We start from the raw sequence: 19,097 nt of genomic DNA, 5'->3' as shown, positions 1-19,097 counted from the left end.
TATTTATTTTTTATACTTTATTAATGCTATTTTTGAATTATAAAAAAAATAAAATTTGCATATCTTTTTTTTGTTAAAAAAACTGATTTATATATTTTTGTTAAAATGAAAAATAGATGCAAACACATTTGACAAATGTTGTGAAAGCTGTTGGTGAATTGGAAGAACAAAATCGTCAGAAAAATTCATTGAGAACATGGATAAATCAACAACGTGCATTGTGCGCTGAATGGAAATCAAGACCAGCAAAATTACGATCAGAAGCAGCTCAAGCTGAATTACAAGCAATGAATGAACTTCTTGGAAGTGTTGCTGAACGAAGATCACGTGCATTAACTGAATTTTCACTCAATCAAAATGGTCAAGATGATGATATTGAAGAAGGTCTTGATAAACTTGAGGTAGAATTAATTGATGCTATTGCTGATAAACAATCAGCACAAGAATTAATTCAAAAATATAGAGGACAAGTACAAGATATACAAAATTGGTTTGATGGATTATCTAAAAAAGTTAATGTTATTGAAAAAGGAAATGGACTAACAATTGGACAAAAAATATCAGCAGTTAAAGAAATAATAACAAATTTTGAAATTCAAGGTCCAGAACGTCTTGATGAAGTTAAAAATTTAAGTGATATGGTTACAGATTCAGTTAGTAATTTAGATTCACAACAAATTGAAGAACAAATAAAATCAGTTGAACGTAGATATGCTGATATTGGTAAAAAATTACAAAGAAAATCACAAGTACTTGATATGACTGCACAGGGTATTGAATCAACTAGAAAAGAAATTGAAGATAATCGTGAATGGATTAATCAAAAAAAACAACAAGCAAGAGCTAAAGATTTACTTGGTTTTGAGTGTAAACCAGCTGAGGATAGAGTACAGTCATTAAAAGCAATGTTAAAAGAAACTGAATCAAAACAAGTTGTCATTGATACATTAGAAAAAAGAGTTGGTAATATGCAAAATGAATTGGAGACATCAGAACAACAACAACTTGAAAATGATACAAAATATTTACGTACTGAACAAGCTGAACTTTGTTCAATTTTACGTGAAGAAATATCTGGTGCAACAGCTGCAGCTGATGCAAGAAAAAAATTAGAATCAGATCTTGATCGTGCTAAACTTTGGATACGTGCCAAGCACAATGATTTAAAAAAATTAAGTGGTTATTTGCCACTAAGAAGTAGCAAGGTTGAATATGAAATATCTCATCATACTGGACTTGAAACTGAAATTTTATCATTCAATGAAAATAATTTAAATGACGTTTTAAAACAAGCAAATACATTAATGAGAGATTGTAATGAAGATGATAAAATAAAATTATCATTAATATTAGAAAATATAAATGATGATTATGATGCATTAAAAAAAGAAGCTGCTGAAAAACAAGCATCACTTGTTGATTTATTACAAGGTAGAAAAGCATTTGAATCTGAAATTGATAAATGTCAAAGATGGATTAAAGAAGCTGAAACAGCAACATCATCAGATGTACGTACATCATCTGTTGATGTATTACGTGAACAACTTGCAAAATATGATAGACTTAAACAAGAAGCTAAATTATTTGGTGATGATGTTGAAAAAATAATACAACAAGGTAAATCAATTTTACCAACAGTTAGTGATGCTGATAAATTAGAATTAAATGATCAGCTAAAAAATATGAAAGATGCACATAATAGAGTTGCAAGTATTATAAATGAACGTGCTACATCATTACAAAAAAGTATTGCTGAAGCTGAAGAAGCAGCAGCAAGAGTTGCTGAAGCTGTACAATTTATATCTGATATACAAAAAGAATTAAATAATTTAAATAAACCAATTGGACCACGTGTTGAGGATGTTGAATGTATGCTACAAGCATATGAAAAAATACTTGATAATTTAAAAAAAAATAAAGAAAAATTATCTGATTTACAATTGGCAAATGTTGGTGATCTTCATGGTGTTATTGCACAACAAGATGATTTAATACGTGCACTTGAAACACAAATATCAAGACTACGTCAATTGTTACTTCTTCGTCAACAATTTTTATCATTAATAACTGAAATAATGACATTTATAACAAAATATACTGAAATTGTACGTGATATTGAAAAACAAGATGGTACAATTGAGGAAAAAATTAAACGTTATGATGATGTTATATCAAAAATACAAGAATGTGAAGCAACATTAGCAAGTGCAACTGATAAAGGACAACAAATTGCTGAGGATGGATCAGCTGTTGATAGAAATAATGTTACTGAACAATTAGGTTCATTGAAACAACAACTTCAAAGTTTACGTAGAGCTGTTGAAATGCAACGTGAACAACATGAACTTACTGCTGCTGAACATAAACGTCTTGCTGATGAATTAGCTGAAATACTTGAATGGCTTGAAAATAAAGAAAAAGAAGTTAAAACAAGACCACTATTAGAAAGACCAGCTGAAAGTGTTGAAATTGAAATTGAAAAACATAAAATATTATGTGAATCAGTTGATGAATATCTTGATAGAATTAAATTATTAAAAGAATCAGTTAAACATGAAGAAGCTATGCCTGGTTCATTGAAAGAAATGTTAAGTGAAGGTGTATCATTGTTGAGTTCTTTACCAAGAGAAATGGAAGAACGTGGAAATTATTTAGATATTAATCTTCAAATGCGTTTAGAGTATAGTTTACTTACTGATAAATTTCACAGTTGGGTACGAGAAGCTGAGATAAGATTACAAAATGACAAAGATGGTCTCGACTTTGAAAATATTGTCAGTGATCTTGAAGAACACAAGGTAACACAAAAGAAAAATATTTATTTACCTATTTACTTTTATTATATCTCATTTTTCATATAAATAATTGAATAAAAATTTTTTAATTTCATTTGCAGATTTACTTTAGTGCTGAGTCTTCAATTCGTGAATTAGTTTCACAACAAATTCAACAAGCTGGTGATAAAATATGGCCATCATTAAATAGTGCTGAACAAGAAGAATTAAGTTTATCACAACAACAACATACACAATTATTAAAAAATACATTAAATACTGCAAAATCATATCGTGCACATTTAGAACAAGGTGCTGAAAGTTGGCGTGATTATACACAAATATTAGAACGTGTTAAATCTGTAATATCACGTATGAGATTTACTGATGAACCAGTTACAACACTTGCTGGTTTACAATTTAATATACAAAAAATAACTCATGCATTGAATGACATTAAAAATCAACAATTTGAATTAGATTTATTAAATGAACGTGGTCATGAAGTACTTGATATTGCTGATGTTAATAATAAAAATACAATAACAATACAATTAGATAAATCAAATTCTGAATGGCATGATTTAGTGTCTGGTTTAGATGATAGAAAAAATACACTTGAATCACTATCAAAACACTGGGAAGATCTTGAGAGTCGTTGGAATTACGCTGATACCAAGTTGAATTCAATTGAAGAAAGAAGCAAGCTTGTCGACAATATTATTAGATCAAAACAACATATTTTGGACACCATTAAATCACTTGATGTAAGTTTTAACATTTTTTATTTATTGATTTAATCGAATTTTTAAAAGTTACCCTTATTTTAATTTCCCCTCTATCAAGTAAATAAATAAATTGGCACAGCCAGACACCACCACCACGACAGGTGTTGTAAATTGACCATTCAATTTTTTGTTTTTTATTATTTATATTCTCCCTTACTCTGGCTATTTATTTTTACTCCCTTACTATTTATTTTTTTATTTTAAAAATTCATTTGATACAGTAAAGTCAAACATTTCAGTTGTTTTATAATAAATGTGTTTTTTTTTTTTAAATAGGAACTTGTTAATGAAGCTGAAAAATTACAACCAGTGACTGATGAGGTCAAAGAACTTTGTGAGCCAATTCTAACGTATCTTGGTGCCTTCACAGAAGCACCAGCAAAAATACTTCAAGAAAAAATTGATAAACTTCAGCAGTCGGCAGAAACGTGAGTCAATTTATTTTTTCTGTTCAATGTGGATCACAAATTTAAATTATTAATTATTAAATACATTTTTAAAAAATTATTTAAATTTAAATTCATAAATATTAATTAGTCAAAAAGAGAATTAAAGAAAAAAAAAAAGTGATTCCCAATGAGCAGATAAGCATGCTGCATGTTTTGTAAATGAGCTTGAATTTGCTTTTTTCCCATGTTGTTTATTTCTTTCGTTATTTCAATATGTCAGTTTTTATTTCAGCAGTGTAATATTATTTTATAAAATACAACGTTTATTATGAAGATAATTTTAGTGCATATATTTTTTATATTCATCGATAATTTGCGCGTAGATATAATTGTTAAAAAAATTTAAATAATCAAGCGATGGGTTAAGGTGTGTAGTGGTTGTTAAACAGTAGAATATTCAAGTTGTTTGTATTTTTAATTATTAATTTTTTTTTGATATTATAAATTAAATATGACCTAATTTGTGAATGACTATTGACTGATATTATCATTCGAAAGGTCATGTTTTTTTGCGAAGGCCAGTGGCCGTGGCATTCATTTAATGCACATCTTTTAATTTATTTTATTTTTTTAATTTTAAATAATTTTTTAAATATTTTTATTCTTTTTCTAAACACTGAGTCATTAATTTTTCAACGATTAAAAGTCTCAGTTGGCTACAAAATACTCAACAAGTTATATAAAATGAATTTGTCTATAAATAAATATTTTTTTTAATCGTAAATTAATATGAGAATTGATAAAAATTATATTTTGTTTTTCATTTAATTTTTTTTCTTTATCAAATCTAAATGAGAAAAAAAAAACAAAAGTCATAATAACCTGGCAGGTTTGGATCTCTAATGAGGATATCACGTGTTTTATTTTATTTTTTTTTAATATGATATAGAAGAAAAAACTAGTGGTGATATTTTTAGTCTTGTCAGTTTGTAAAAAATGATTGTAACGACTATACTTTAATCGAAAAAAGAAAAATTCGTTGTTGACACAGTCACGTTATTTATTAAATTGTTATTAATATTTTTATATTTATAATTTTGTTTTGAAGTTATTAAAGTCACTATCAAGCCTGATGACATCAGTCAAATAAATTAAAATAATATAAAAACAAAATTTTAATTGTCACTTTTAAATTAAAGCGACATAAATAAGGTATACTTTTTTTTAATTTTTAAATGTCATTTTATATTTGATAGTAAAAAAAAAAATTTACATATAATATTGTTTAAAAAAATTATTTTAAGAAAGAATTAAGGAATAGTTTTGTTAAATAATTTTATGAAAAATCAGCAAATTGTTGGCACAAGTTTTAGTCGACGACCTTACGGAAGCCAAGTTTCTACAAAACTTTTTAGTTTTTTTTTTTTTTTTTCTTTATTTTTCTACCGGGAATTATTCTTAGTTCTCAAGTACTGCATACGGATCTTCTGGTGTTAATTTTACCGCATGCGTAGTGAAAATATATTGGCATCATCAAACGACAAAAATTAAATTTTTAACTCTCAACAATCTCAAAACGTTTCGAACCGCGAACCGCTGCTGTTTGGCTTGATCGTGCCGCGCCATATTGTTGTCCAATATTTAAAACAATAACTTGATTAAATTAAATTATCAAATAAAAATAACTTTAACGTGTACTCACGAGAATTATTTGAACTTGAAATTTTTTAATCAAGTCGATTAAATAGGTATTATAAAATTCCATTTATTTTTTTTATTTTATTTTAAATCATTTTAAATATTAGACAAAAACAAATTAATTTAAATAATATTAAAAAACAAAATTAAAAAAAAAAAAATAACCAAATCATCGAAGTGAATTGATAAATCATTTTTAATATTTTTTTATTTTCAAAAATATTAACTGCATTTTTAGGAACAGTCAATTCATCAACAGACAAAAATTTTCCCGCCCAGTGAAAAATATTATTTAATTTTCAATTTAAAAATTAAAAAACCACATTTCAATATAAACTACGCGTTTTAAATTAATTTTATTTTTTAAATTTTATTCAGTTTAATTAAAAAACAATTAATAATTGATGATATTTGAAAAAAATTAATTTTATATTTATATATGAAAATAAAAAAAAAATATGATAACTTGTGCCAAATTGTGACTGACTAAAGTCTAATAATTTTGAGTTTGTTAACGACACAAACATTTTGTCGATGATGTCACAAAAATGCCGGCGGGAATATCACAAATTTGTGCGTCATAAAAAAACGACTAGTTTAAATAATAATAATTTTTTTTTTTTTAAATAAATACATAAAAATATATAGAATTTTTAAAATAGATTTTTTAATTTTTTTTTTTCAACGGTGGGTGATGTTTATGTACTTTATTTTCTGTGTCTATAACACATGGTACAAATCATCATATTTTTAAAATTTTTTTTTCGTTAAAATAATGACAAAGTTAATGTTTTAAAATTTAACAAATTTATTGCAATATAATATTTGATAAATAAGAAAATATAGATAAAACATAGGTATTTTGTTTGACCCTCATGTAATATAAAAATCAAGTCATTTAGATTTTCAAAACTGCGAGCCAGAGTCAGCATACTTAAACATCTACTTTTAGCCAACACTTGCTCTATCCTTGTTTTATCGTCTGTAAATTTATAAGAGTTAGTGTGCGCGGGTAAAACAAAAAACCACGCGTTTCTAATTCTAAATTTGGTACATGAGAGGTTGACGACAGGCATTATCTTGTCCTTTTATGATTCCAACTGTTAAATTGTATTCATCAAAATAAAAAAAAAAATAAGAAAAACGCAATTAAACTGTTAAAAAATATCGTAAAAAACATTTAAAACATTCATGAAATCTTTTGATGATTGTTTTTTATTTATTTATTTATTTTCATTGGGGTCAGATTTATTTTAGCAACGTTCTCGAAAACAAAAATAAAATACAAACAAAATTACCGCGATCTTGATATTCATTGTACTGTTTTTAAATACGCAACCACTACAAATAAAAAAAAATACATATCCATTTATCAATTTAGAAAGAAAAAAAGCAACACAAAAACAACAATTTGATAATTTCAGGCTTGTCAATTCGCTGAATTTAAAATTGGAAAAGGCACATGAAGATCTAGCTCTACTTGAACAAGACGAAAATCAAGTGAAAATTCATCAAAATCATCTTGATGGTTTACACAAACGTATAAGTGTATTTTATATATTTGGAACTGATCAAGATAGTATTGAAAATTCATTGATAAATCTACAAGATAATTTGTTGAATCTTGTTGAAAAAATAAAAATATTTTCAAACAACACTAAGGCGCGGTATCAAGTTAGTCAGCAGTTGGTACCAAGTGATTTAGCACAACAATTAACATCACTTGAATTAAATACTGAAAGTTCTGTACAAACAATGGAAGAAAAACAACGTGAACAAAAACGTGCAAGAACAATTAGAACTGATTATTTATCAGATGTTGATAATCTACAAACATGGATACGTCAAGCTGAATTAAAAGTACAAGATAGATCAGTTGAACCATTAAAATTACGTGAATATTTACGTCAAATACAATCAGAATTATCAAAAATGTCGGATAAACTTGATAGATTAACTAAAAATGGACAAACAATAATTGATAATACAAATGATGATAATGAAAAAGAATTAATTAAAAAAACAATTATTAATTTAAATGAACAATTTGGACAAGTTAAATCTTGGCTTGAAGAAAAAAAACAACAAGTTGGTGATACACTTGATGCATGGCAAAGATTTTTGGTACTTTATGAATCAGTATGTACATGGACTGATGAAAAAAAATTATTTTTGGATGAACCATTAAAATTATCATCACTTGTACAAACAAGACAAAGACTTCATGATTATTCGGTAGGTTATTTAAGAAAAAAAAACAAACAAAAACAAACATTAATACATTAAAAAAAAAAAACAAAATTAGAAATGAATTTATTCATTACAGACTGCTGTCAAGAGTTGTAAACAAGTCAATAAAAATCTCAGTGATATGGGAAAAGAATTAGAAGTTATTGGACAATTCACAAGTGTTGGTGATTTGCCTGAAAAACTTGCTCATGCTGAGGAAGCTAAAGTTGAAGTTGAAGGTCAATTATTACAAAGGGTTGGTTACATTATTTATTTAAGAATAAAAAAAAATATATATATTAATTTTATTATAGCGGGTTTATTATTTAAATATTTAAAAAAAAAAAAAACATAAAAAATAAATTTTTACAGAATGCACTTTTACAAGAAATGAGTGAAGAATGGGAACAATGTGAAAAAAAATTAAAAGAATCAAAAAGTTGGTTGGAAAAAGCACGTCAACATTTAGAATCAGGACAAAATAAAAAAAAACCATTAAGAGATCAACATGCAATTAGAGAAAAAATGTTGAGTGATATTACAATACAAAAAACAAAAATATCAATGTCTGTTGAAAAATTACAAGTACATTTTAAATCTGGTATTGGTGGTGATAATAAAATCAGTGATACAGCTGATGCATTAATCACTGAGTTGAATAATTTAAATGATATTGTCAAGGAACAAGCATTGACATTGGAAAAATGTTTAACACAAATTGATCAATATCAACAGGTTAGATAAAAAAAGATGAATTATTTAAAAAGAAATTTAAAAAAAAAAAATCAACGAAATGTTAATTATTATTTTTAGGAAATACAACAATTGAGACATCAAATTGTTCAGGTTGAACAACAATTGAGGTCTGCATTGAGCCCAACGTATCTGCCAAATGATCGTGAAAAAGCTATGCAAGAACAGCAGGTAGGTTTATTATTTATTTATTTTAATAAAATAATGGTTTTTATATTTAATTTATCACCCTTGCACTTTTGTGCTAATACTGCAACTTATGCACACTAGATACCAATCAAACCAAAGTATATAAATTTTTTTTTTTCAAATCATTCGGATATTAAAATTCGCGAGACAGTTATACTAATTAATTAACTTTTTTTTTTTTACTTATTTATAAATATAAAATTAAAACTGGCATTGACTTAGAAATTTTGACATAGACAAGTGAGATTGATGTGGTGTTTCCATGCCGTTTCCTGCTCATTGCCATTCATATTACACATCTGTTTTATAAAATTAATTAATACCATTTTTTTAAAAATTATTTTCTTGCACACTTGGTTTTTAAATTTTTTTAAATGAATTATTTTATATAATTCACAATTTGTTCATGTGTCACAATCGTCTTACACGGTATAATAAAAAAAAAAAATGAAAAAAAAAAAAACGTTGGAGACAACAAACGTAACATAATCAAGTTACATATATGATTTTTTTTTCTATCATCAAATTAATAATAGAATTAATTTATCATTAATATTATTTAGAATTTATTTAAAAATTTTTCGTTGGTTATTGTTCATTTATAAATTATTTTTTTTCCTTTTTTTCATTCCTATTATTTTTATCCTTTACACAAATCTCTTCATATTCATTTCATCAACAATTCATTAAATCATAAAATTCATTTTCAATATGACAATTAAACTGCCTCTTTCTCTATCGATAAATATACAACCTCAAAACGTTATCCAACACTTGAAATACAACAAAGACATACCGCGAAAGGATAAGATCCCTTCAAAGTAAAATACAATCGAGAACAGAACGTTCAAAGTTACTTGTACAACGTGGAACACCAGACATTGAACCACTCGAACCTTAGCATTTTATAATCGAATATTTAGGATTGTGTTTAAATTTCATAAATCATTAATTATCTTTAAAAAAAAAACAAAAAAAACTCTAGCTTGACGTCTTCTTTACATTCTATTTATAAAAAAAAAAAAAACATAAAAAATCGCGTCGAATTTGAGTTTTAATTAATTGAAAAAAATAAATTTATAAATAAAAAAAAAAAATGAATCATACAGAACATATACAGTTGTTTTCTTTATTTCATAATTTAATTCATTAGCAAATAATATTTTGGAGGGGTATGAGGATAAATTATTCTCAATAAAATATAATTATCAAATAGTGAGAATAATTCAGCGCTTAATTTCCCCATCATTTATCCTAATTAAGAAAAAAATAAATAAAATTGAGATAAAATAAAATTGATTGACCATGTTCTTTGGCTATTACGCTATGGCGTAAAGGCCTTGCAGACAAGAATCGACAATTGGCGTCATCAATCAAGGCAACTATTGGATGAGATTCATACAATCGACCCATACTATGTACAACCAAGTGATCAGATGACTATGAAATATACTGGTGTTGTATCATACGCTGCTATTGCTGCAGGTCATTCAAATCCAGCATCACGTGGAACGAGTCCTTTTAGATCACAACCACATACACCACCTCCAACAACCCCACAACTACATCGTCCAATTGGTATACGTCCTCAGCAGGTACCAAAAAAATTACCAAAATCACCAAAAGAACAAGTAGATAAACAAAAAAAAATTAATAATCAACAATCAACTGGAAGAAAAGGACGTTCACCAAATAGAAAATCAAAATCTAAAAAAATAACGCATGAAAGCTCACCTCAAATACAAATAACAACTGATGTTGATGCTTCAACACATGATGATAATAAAAAACAGTCAGATTTAGCTACAAAATTGAATGTTAAAGATTCAACTAGAAGATCACCAAGTCCAATATGGAATCCAGGCTCAACATCATATGCAGAAATACTTAGAAATCGTGCACAAGCTCAATTATCAGAAGTTGATATTGAAAAAGATCCCAGAGATATTATTAACATACCAAGTGAGTATGAGCAAAAACATTATGAACAAGAAATTCAAGAACAACAACAACAACATGTAGAGATTGTTGATGCTCCTCAAGTTATGAGAACTCAAGAAGCAGTTAATTATCAAAGAATGGAAATTCCATATCAAGATATGCAAGCACAAGTACAATTGAGCCAACAACAACCATCATTTATAAAAGAAACTTGGTCAGATGTTCCAATTGAAAATTATCAATTAGCTCCACAGCCTGATATGTATACATTTATGCCACAAATACCAGAATTAGTTGGATTTATAAATACAAATATGAGAACAATGGCTTATCCAGTTGGTTCATTTGTTTATCCACAAGGTCATCAGCCAGTTACACAGCTTGATGTTGCTATGAATCCATACGATGGTCATATGGGATATAGCAATGAGCACTATGTTCCACAGCAAGCTTATATGCCAAGTGATATTTATCAACAAGCTGCTATGCAACAGCAACAGTGTTCTCCAAGTGGTATTATTTATCAACCTGTCATGAGTCATATGCCTGAAATATCACAGCAACAAATACCAAATCAAAATATTCAACATTTACAAGAAATTATTGAACCTGAGCAGGTAATTAACAAGCCAATTGTTGAAGAAGAAAAAATAATTGTAGAAAAACAACATGTAATTGTTGAAGAAATTAAAAATATTGAAGCAGATAAAGAAGAAGAAAGCCAGGATAACCAAGGCTCTTCAATATCGTATGCTAAAATTCTTTCACAAGGTTTGGCAGTACCAACTACACCCTCACCACCGAGTGAACTTGCTACTGATCGATCAAGACGATCACATTCACCACATGAAGTCACTCCACCACAAGCAAAACTTGATAGATCAGAAATGACATTAATAGCGGAGTCTGAAGTTATGAAAAAATCAAAAGACAATGATTGGGATACAATTAAGAAAAAAGATAGTAAGAAAAAAAATCAAGATGACAAAGGTAAACGTAATGAACAAACTGGAAAGGATAATAAAAAATTAAAAAATAAAAATGAAAAATCTAATGAAAATAATAAAATTGTTAAAGATAATAATGATGAAAAAAATTTAACTCAAGTTGTTGATAAAAAAGAAAAAAAATTACAAGATAAAAAAAATGATAATGAAGTTGTAGAAATTGTTGATGAACAAAAAAATAAAAAGAAACAAAAGAAAAATAAAAATAATAATAAAAATCAAGATGATGATATTGACAAGGCACTTAAAGAAATTGAAGAACTTGAAAAACAAAAAAATAAAGTAAAAGGAAAAGAAAACAAGCAAGTTGATAAAAATAATAAAGAAATTATTGAAGAAATTTCCAAGATAGATAATAAAATATCAAAGAAACAAAATAAAGAAAAAGTTGAAGTGGTAAAAAAAGAATCAGTTGATGATAAAAGTAAAAAATCACCAGAAAAAATAATTGAAGTACCAAAGGTACAAGAGACAATAAAATCTGAGACAAAACCAGAACAAAAATCTAAAAAACAAAAGAAAAATAAACAGGTAGTAGAACAAATTGTTGATAAATCGATAGAAATTAAAGTCGATGAGACAAAGGAATTAAAAGAAACAAATAAAATAATTCCTATTGAAAAACCAACTGAAAATTTAACTGATAATTCAACAAAGACAAAAAATAATTCAAAGTCAAAGAAACAGCTCAAGGAAAAAATTGTTGAACAGGTAATTGAAAAGCCAATTGAAAAATCAAATCAAGTTGATAAAATAACAGCTCCAATTGAAGAGCCAAAAGCATTGATTGATAAAAAAGAAAATATAGAAAATAAAGATAATGTAGAAATAAAAAATGATGAGTCTAAAAAAGATGCAAAACAAAATAAAAAATCAAAGAAACAGGCTAAAGATAAAATTGTAATTGAAAAAGAAAAAATAGCAGTTGATGTTGCTAAAAAACCAGATGTAGAACAGCCATCTGAAGTAAAAAAAATAGTTGAAGAAAAAATTGAACAGTCGATTGAAAAATTACCTCAAAAGATTGAGGCGACGGCAGTGGTACCAGTTGATGAGTCTAAAAAATCAGATGTTAAAAAACAACAAACAAAAGGAAATAAAAAAGGAAAAGAAAAAATAATTGATAGTCCAGTTATTAAATCTCAAGTTGATGTACCAATTGACGTGGCTAAATTAGATTTAAAAGAAAAAGACAATATTGAACAAGAAATTAAAATATCAGCTGTTGAAAAACCTGTTGAAATATCACAGGTGTCTGATGGAAAACAAAAATCAAAAAAACAAAACAAGAAAAATCCTGTTGAACAAGTTGTAGTAAAATCAGATGAACCTGATACAAAAGAGCCAATAAAAATTATTGAATCTTTGCCTAAACAATTGCCAACTAAGACAGTTGAAAAATCAGATTCAAAACAAATGCCAAAACAAAAAGCAGAGGAAAAAGAAAAAATTAATGTGGAACAAATTAAAAAATCTGCTGAAATTCAAGAGCCACAAAAATCAAACTCACAACAAGTTTCTAAATCTAAAAAAGAAAACAAAGAAAAATTAATTGAAAAAATAGAAACTGAAAAACCAAAAGAAATTTCTGTGGAGGAAATAAAAAAATTAGATACAAAAGAAAAGTCACAAGAAAAAAAAATACAGAAAAAAGAAGATAAACCAGTTGAAGATTTATCAATAAAAAAATCAGTTGAAGTACCTGTTCAAGACAATAAAAAATTGGCGACAGAAGAAAAACAAAAATCAAAAAAACAACAAAAAGATAAAGCCAATGTTCAACAACAAAGTGAAAAGACAATTGAAAAAACAGCTGAAAAAATTGAAGCAGATATTAAAACACCAGCTTTGGAAACTATTTCAAATGCTCCTAAAAAGTTAGACAAGTCTGATAAAAAAGAGACACCTGAACCAATTGAAAAAAAATCACCTGAAATATCTGACAAAAAATCTGAAAAATCTGTTGGTAAAATTGCTGTTGCGGTTAAAGAAGATAAAATATCAGAAAATAAATCCACTGATAAACCGATAGCTGAAATTCCAATTGAAAAAATTGTAAAATCAGAAGTAAAACCTGCTGATGAGCCAAAAAAACCTGCTGAAAAAATAATTGAAAAACCAGTTGAAAAAATAACTGAAAAATCTGATGAAAAATCAATTGAAAAACCTGCTGAAAAAATAACTGACAAACCTGCTGAAAAAATAATTGAAAAAGTAATTGAAAAACCTGCTGATAAACCAGTTCCAATATTACAAAAAGCAAAATCATTTATAAGATCTAAAAATCAAAGTCCAGAAAAAATAATTGTTGAAAAAATAGCACCAACATATGTTGTTGAAACAATGGAAGTTAAACCAAAAGAAAATTCTCCTAAAAGAACAATTGCCAAAGCAAAAACTCTTGCGAAAATTGATTTAACGCCAACAAAATCATGCTCATCAAATGAAAATGCCAAAATTATTGAAGCCAAAAAAATTGATGATAAAAAACAAAATGAATTAGCAAAAAAATGTTCAAAAGATGATATTCAAAAACCACATAGTTCAATGTTAATAAATTGTCCTCCAGGTAAAGCAGTTATTATTGAAAAAAAAATAACAACTGTTACAACAACAAGAAGTGGAACTGATGAAATAAGTCCACCTGCTGTTAAATCAACAACATCAGTTGAAATATTGGAAAATGTTACACTGCCAAAAACTACAAAAGATGAACTTGTTGCATTACGTCCAGCTAATGTAGAGGCCAGTTTAACAACAACATACGCTATGATTGGCACTGAGCCAGTAGACATTTCAATTGCTCAGTCATCATTACAAATAAATGAAAAAAATTTAAACCAAGTCGTTGAAAATGAATCCAAAGTAAAGCCAATGTCAATTGATAAAACAGCTTCAAAAGAAACTGGTCAAGCAATAATTTCTTCGTCCCCAGAAATGATTGTTGAAGGTGGTGATAATGCTCCCTTGTTCGGTAGTGTACAGGATAGAAAAAAAACTCGCGTAACAAAAACCGATAATTTGTCTGTTATTAATGTTAGTCAGGTAAAAGAACCAGAAAAAAAAGAAGAGGTTGTGTCGGTTGAGGATGAAGCTATGATGAAGGCCATGGCAGATAAAATGAAAAAGAAGAAGAAGCGACCAGCTTTGCCTTTGTCTGATGATTTTTTTGTCACTGAGCCCAAAAAAATATCTAAAGAATGTGTTGATGTAAAATTACCAGTTGAAAAAGTAGAAGATAAAAAAATTTCTGCTTCAGTGGAGATAAAGAGTCCAAGTGAAGAAATTATCATAAAAGAATCTGAAAAAATAACTGAAGAGTGTGCTGAATTATTGAATGAGACTAAAAAATTAATAGAGGATAAAGTTGAAATTAAAAATACAATAAAAAATAAGGGTGATGTTGAAAATAAAATTGAAGAAAAATTAGAAGGTAAAGATGAAGGTTTACAGGCAGTTTCAGAAGATCTTGTTCGTCCTTATTACCTGGACTATCATCAGTACTCTGAGGCTGAAAATCAATTCCACGAAAATTTCAAGGTTGTTCAAGTTTTAGAAGAGCCTCGTGCTCCTCCACAGTCAGAACCACGTCCAAGATCGAGTAGCATTGGAAGGATTATTCAGGAATCAAAAATGAAGCCAAAAGAAATTGTTGAAGAAACAAAAAAAATTCATTTAGTTGCTGATGATGATTGGATGAGTATTTTGGATGAGCCAATGTCGATTGATGATGATTTTGATGATGATGAGCCTCTTGTAAAAAAATCAAATGACAATGTTGATAAAAAGGGTGTTGAAAAATTAAACAAAAAATTACCAGTTGACAAATCTATTGAAAAATCAAAAGAAGATGATGTTAAAAAATTAGAAAAGCAAGAAATTGAACAAAATAAAAAAACAACAACTGAAATTACAAAATCACAGGAAAAATCTAAAGATAATTCTCAAAAGAAAAAAGAAAAAACACAAAAAGATTCATCATCTTCTTCAAAACAACTTGTAGAAAAATTAGATGATAAAATAATTGAAAAACCAGCTGAAAAATTAATTGAAAAGCCAGTTGATAAAGAAATAAAAAAACCAGTTGAAAAAGAAATTAAAAAATCGACTGAAAAATTAATTGAAAAGCCAGTTGATGAAGAAATTAAAAAACCAGTCGAAAAAATAATTGAAAAACCAGCTGAAAAATTAATTGAAAAGCCCATTGATAAAGAAATTAAAAAACCAGCTGAAAAAATAAATAAAAAACAATCGGAAAAAGAAATTAAAAAACTTGATGAAAAAATAATTGAAAAACAAGCTGAAAAATTGATTGAAAAGCCAGTTGATAAAGAAATAATTAAACCTGAAGAAAAAATAATTGAAAAAGAAATGAAAAAATCAGCTGAAAAAATAAATAAAAAACAATTAGAAAAAGAAATTAAAAAACCTGATGAAAAACCTGTTGAAAAAGAAATTAAAAAGTCAGCTGAAAAATTGATTGAACAACCAGTAGAAAAAGAAATTAAAAAAGAAGATAAAAAAATAATTGAAAAGCCAATTGCAAAAGAAGCTAAAAAAACTGATGAAAAAATAATTAATAAGCCAGTTGAAAAAGAAAATAAAAATATCAAAGAAGTACCTGCTGGAAATTCTAAAAAACAAGATGAAAAACTTGTAAAAACTGAACCAATTGAAAAGCCAAAACAAGAGCCTTCTAAAAAAGCAGGAAAAAAAGATAAAAAATCAGCTGCTCCAAATGCCAAATCTTCAACACCAGCAACAGTCAGTGTCACTACTGAACAAACTGAACAAGTAGCATGCACAAGATCAAGTCCAACTTCCTCTGAAGCAGATAGTCTCAATCCTGGTAATAAATCATACGCACAAGTTGCTAAATCTCGAAGTCCATCTCCTCAAGAAGAAGAAGAAATAGTTATTTGTAAGCCAAAACCCATTAAACAATCTCAAGATAAAAATAAACAAAAAACATCCTCAGCAAGTTCAATGATAAATAAAAAAGAAAAGTCAAATGTTGATAAAAAAAGTGATAAATCAATTGATGAGGTTGACTTTGCACCTTCAAAAATTCCAGCGCCAGTAATCGTTGAAGATGCTGGTAAATTAGATCCAGAAGGAATTTCTTGGGCTACAGTTACTGCCAAGAAACTATCAGAAACACTTGAACCAGTTGTTAAAACTATAGATAAAAAACCACCAGCACATCCTGGTTCAATTAACAATGTTCAAATAATTGTTGAAGAAGTATCTCATCCAGAACCTATTGAGAATGTTGTACAGGTTGATGAACAAGGTTTTATAGAATATGTCAATCGACGAGAATTACGAAGTCGTAGATCCAGATCACGTTCAAGAAGTGTTAGACGTGATGTTCAAATCCCTTCTCAAACTACTGGTACTTCGAATGACAAAAATCAACAAGATAAAATACAAAAAAATATTCAAATTAAAAATGAACCAGTTGAAATTGCAACTGACAATGAAAAACAACAAAAAAATTCTAATTCAAAAAAAGAACAAGAGACTCCAGTTGATGTATCAAAACCAGACAAAGCAAAACAAGATAAGAAAAAAAAGAAACAAAAAGATAATAAAAAACCTGAACAAGAAAAAATTATTACAGAAATAAAATTAGATGAGAATGTAAAACCTGAGATAAAAGAAATACCAAAAGACACAAATGTTACTGGTAAAAATAATAATAAAAATAATAATAAATCAACAAAACCTAAAGCTGAAATAAAAATAGAAAATATTGAAAATCCTATCGAAGCTGGTACCTCAACAGAAAAAAAAATTGATGAGCCCAAAGTAGAAATAAAAGATACATCAAAAGAAAAAATTACTCAAGATAAAAAGAAAAATAAAAAAGATAATAATAAAAAAACTGACAATGATAAAGTTCCTGTTGTTATTAAAGATGAAAAGGTTACTGAAAAAATTGACATTAAAAAAGAGGATGTAGAAATAAAACCCATTGAATTAGTAAAGGAAAAAAGCCAAGCAAAAAATAAATCTAAAAATGATAAATCAAAGAAAAATCAAAATACTCCAATTGTCGATGATAAACAAAATACTGAGTCAGTTAAAAATCAAAAATCAATGTCTAAAAAAGAAGAACCAATAGTGGCTGCAGAAGAATCAAAAAATAAATCAAAAGACCAAGCGAAAGTTAAAGAAATTATCACTGTACCAATAATTGAACAACAAAAACAAGCTGAGTCTGATAAAGTAGTACCAGTTGAAGTAAAAAAATCCCAATCAATTATTGAAACAAAACCTGAATGTACAACAAACAAATTTAAAGTTGAACGAGTTGAACAAGATAAAAAAATTGATGAGCCAGCAACTCCAGAAGATTTAAAAGATGCTGAATTTTGTGTAATTAGGTTGGATTCAAATTCAATAACCCAACCAGAACCTACTCAAGATTGTCCCTTGCTTCAAGACATGGTAATAATTCCTCCAGTATCTCCAGAAAAAATAAAATCCGAAGAGCTACCTGTTTTTGAACAAAGACCCTTGCCAAAAGCAAAAGCATCAAGTGATTTATCAGCACAATCTGACAATTCACCAGTTGAAATATGTGATACATCAACATCAAAAGTACAATTTTACATTGATGAAGATGACATTGTTGTTGTAAGTCACACAACAAATCCTGAAGAGTTAGATAACGAAGAAGATAGCTGTCATTTTATGTCACTCGATGATTTCTGGACTGATAAAAATTCATATCATAATGCAGAACGTGAATATTTCGAAAATATATCATCAAAAAATAAAGAAAAGGTTCAAAAATTAAATAAATCTTATTCTCATGATGATAATAATGATAATTCTGGTGGTGGTGGTGGTAGTAATAATAATGGTGGTGGTGGATCAAATGATCCTTCAACTAATCAATCACGCGATTTATCATCAGCCCCACATACTGAACGCCTTGTTGGTGATTTACCTGGTGGCATGTGTTCATGGAATGACTATAGTACATATTTATCACTCGAAAAAAAATATAAACCGGTTAATATTAATAGTATTTCAAATTTAGATAATTATAATAACACTATCATTGATAAATCATCTACATCATTATTAACACAATCCTTTGACAATACCCATCCACAATCAAAACAGGATTTAGGTCATGAAAATGAGGACCAGATGAACACAACATTGGAAAGAGAAATGACAATCAATGAAGATTTTGGAAACCGGTACAAGGTGCAAATATAAATTCGCCAAGTGCTCGGTCGTTTTTTTTGCATTTTAACATGATTTTATCAGTATTTTTTTTTTTCAATCATTTGTAACGAATCCAATAACCAT

General features: G+C 27.6%; 1 protein-coding gene across 1 annotated transcript in view; it reads left to right on the top strand.

Annotated features, from left to right (window-relative positions):
* LOC122860336 (nesprin-1) overlaps positions 1 to 19,097 on the top strand; it is a 67,202-nt gene that overhangs the window by 27,120 nt on the left and 20,985 nt on the right. Inside the window, exons 16-23 of the mRNA XM_044164121.1 lie at positions 117 to 2,798; positions 2,897 to 3,541; positions 3,839 to 3,990; positions 7,074 to 7,884; positions 7,976 to 8,134; positions 8,251 to 8,613; positions 8,692 to 8,802; positions 10,158 to 18,992. Coding sequence (XP_044020056.1) covers positions 117 to 2,798; positions 2,897 to 3,541; positions 3,839 to 3,990; positions 7,074 to 7,884; positions 7,976 to 8,134; positions 8,251 to 8,613; positions 8,692 to 8,802; positions 10,158 to 18,992 — 13,758 coding nt within the window. The remainder of the gene's footprint in view (positions 1 to 116; positions 2,799 to 2,896; positions 3,542 to 3,838; positions 3,991 to 7,073; positions 7,885 to 7,975; positions 8,135 to 8,250; positions 8,614 to 8,691; positions 8,803 to 10,157; positions 18,993 to 19,097) is intronic.

The sequence above is a fragment of the Aphidius gifuensis genome, linkage group LG1 (assembly GCF_014905175.1).
Source record: "Aphidius gifuensis isolate YNYX2018 linkage group LG1, ASM1490517v1, whole genome shotgun sequence".
In the NCBI taxonomy this organism is placed as follows: Eukaryota; Metazoa; Arthropoda; class Insecta; order Hymenoptera; family Braconidae; genus Aphidius; species Aphidius gifuensis.
This window is presented reverse-complemented; position numbering and strand designations above follow the sequence as displayed.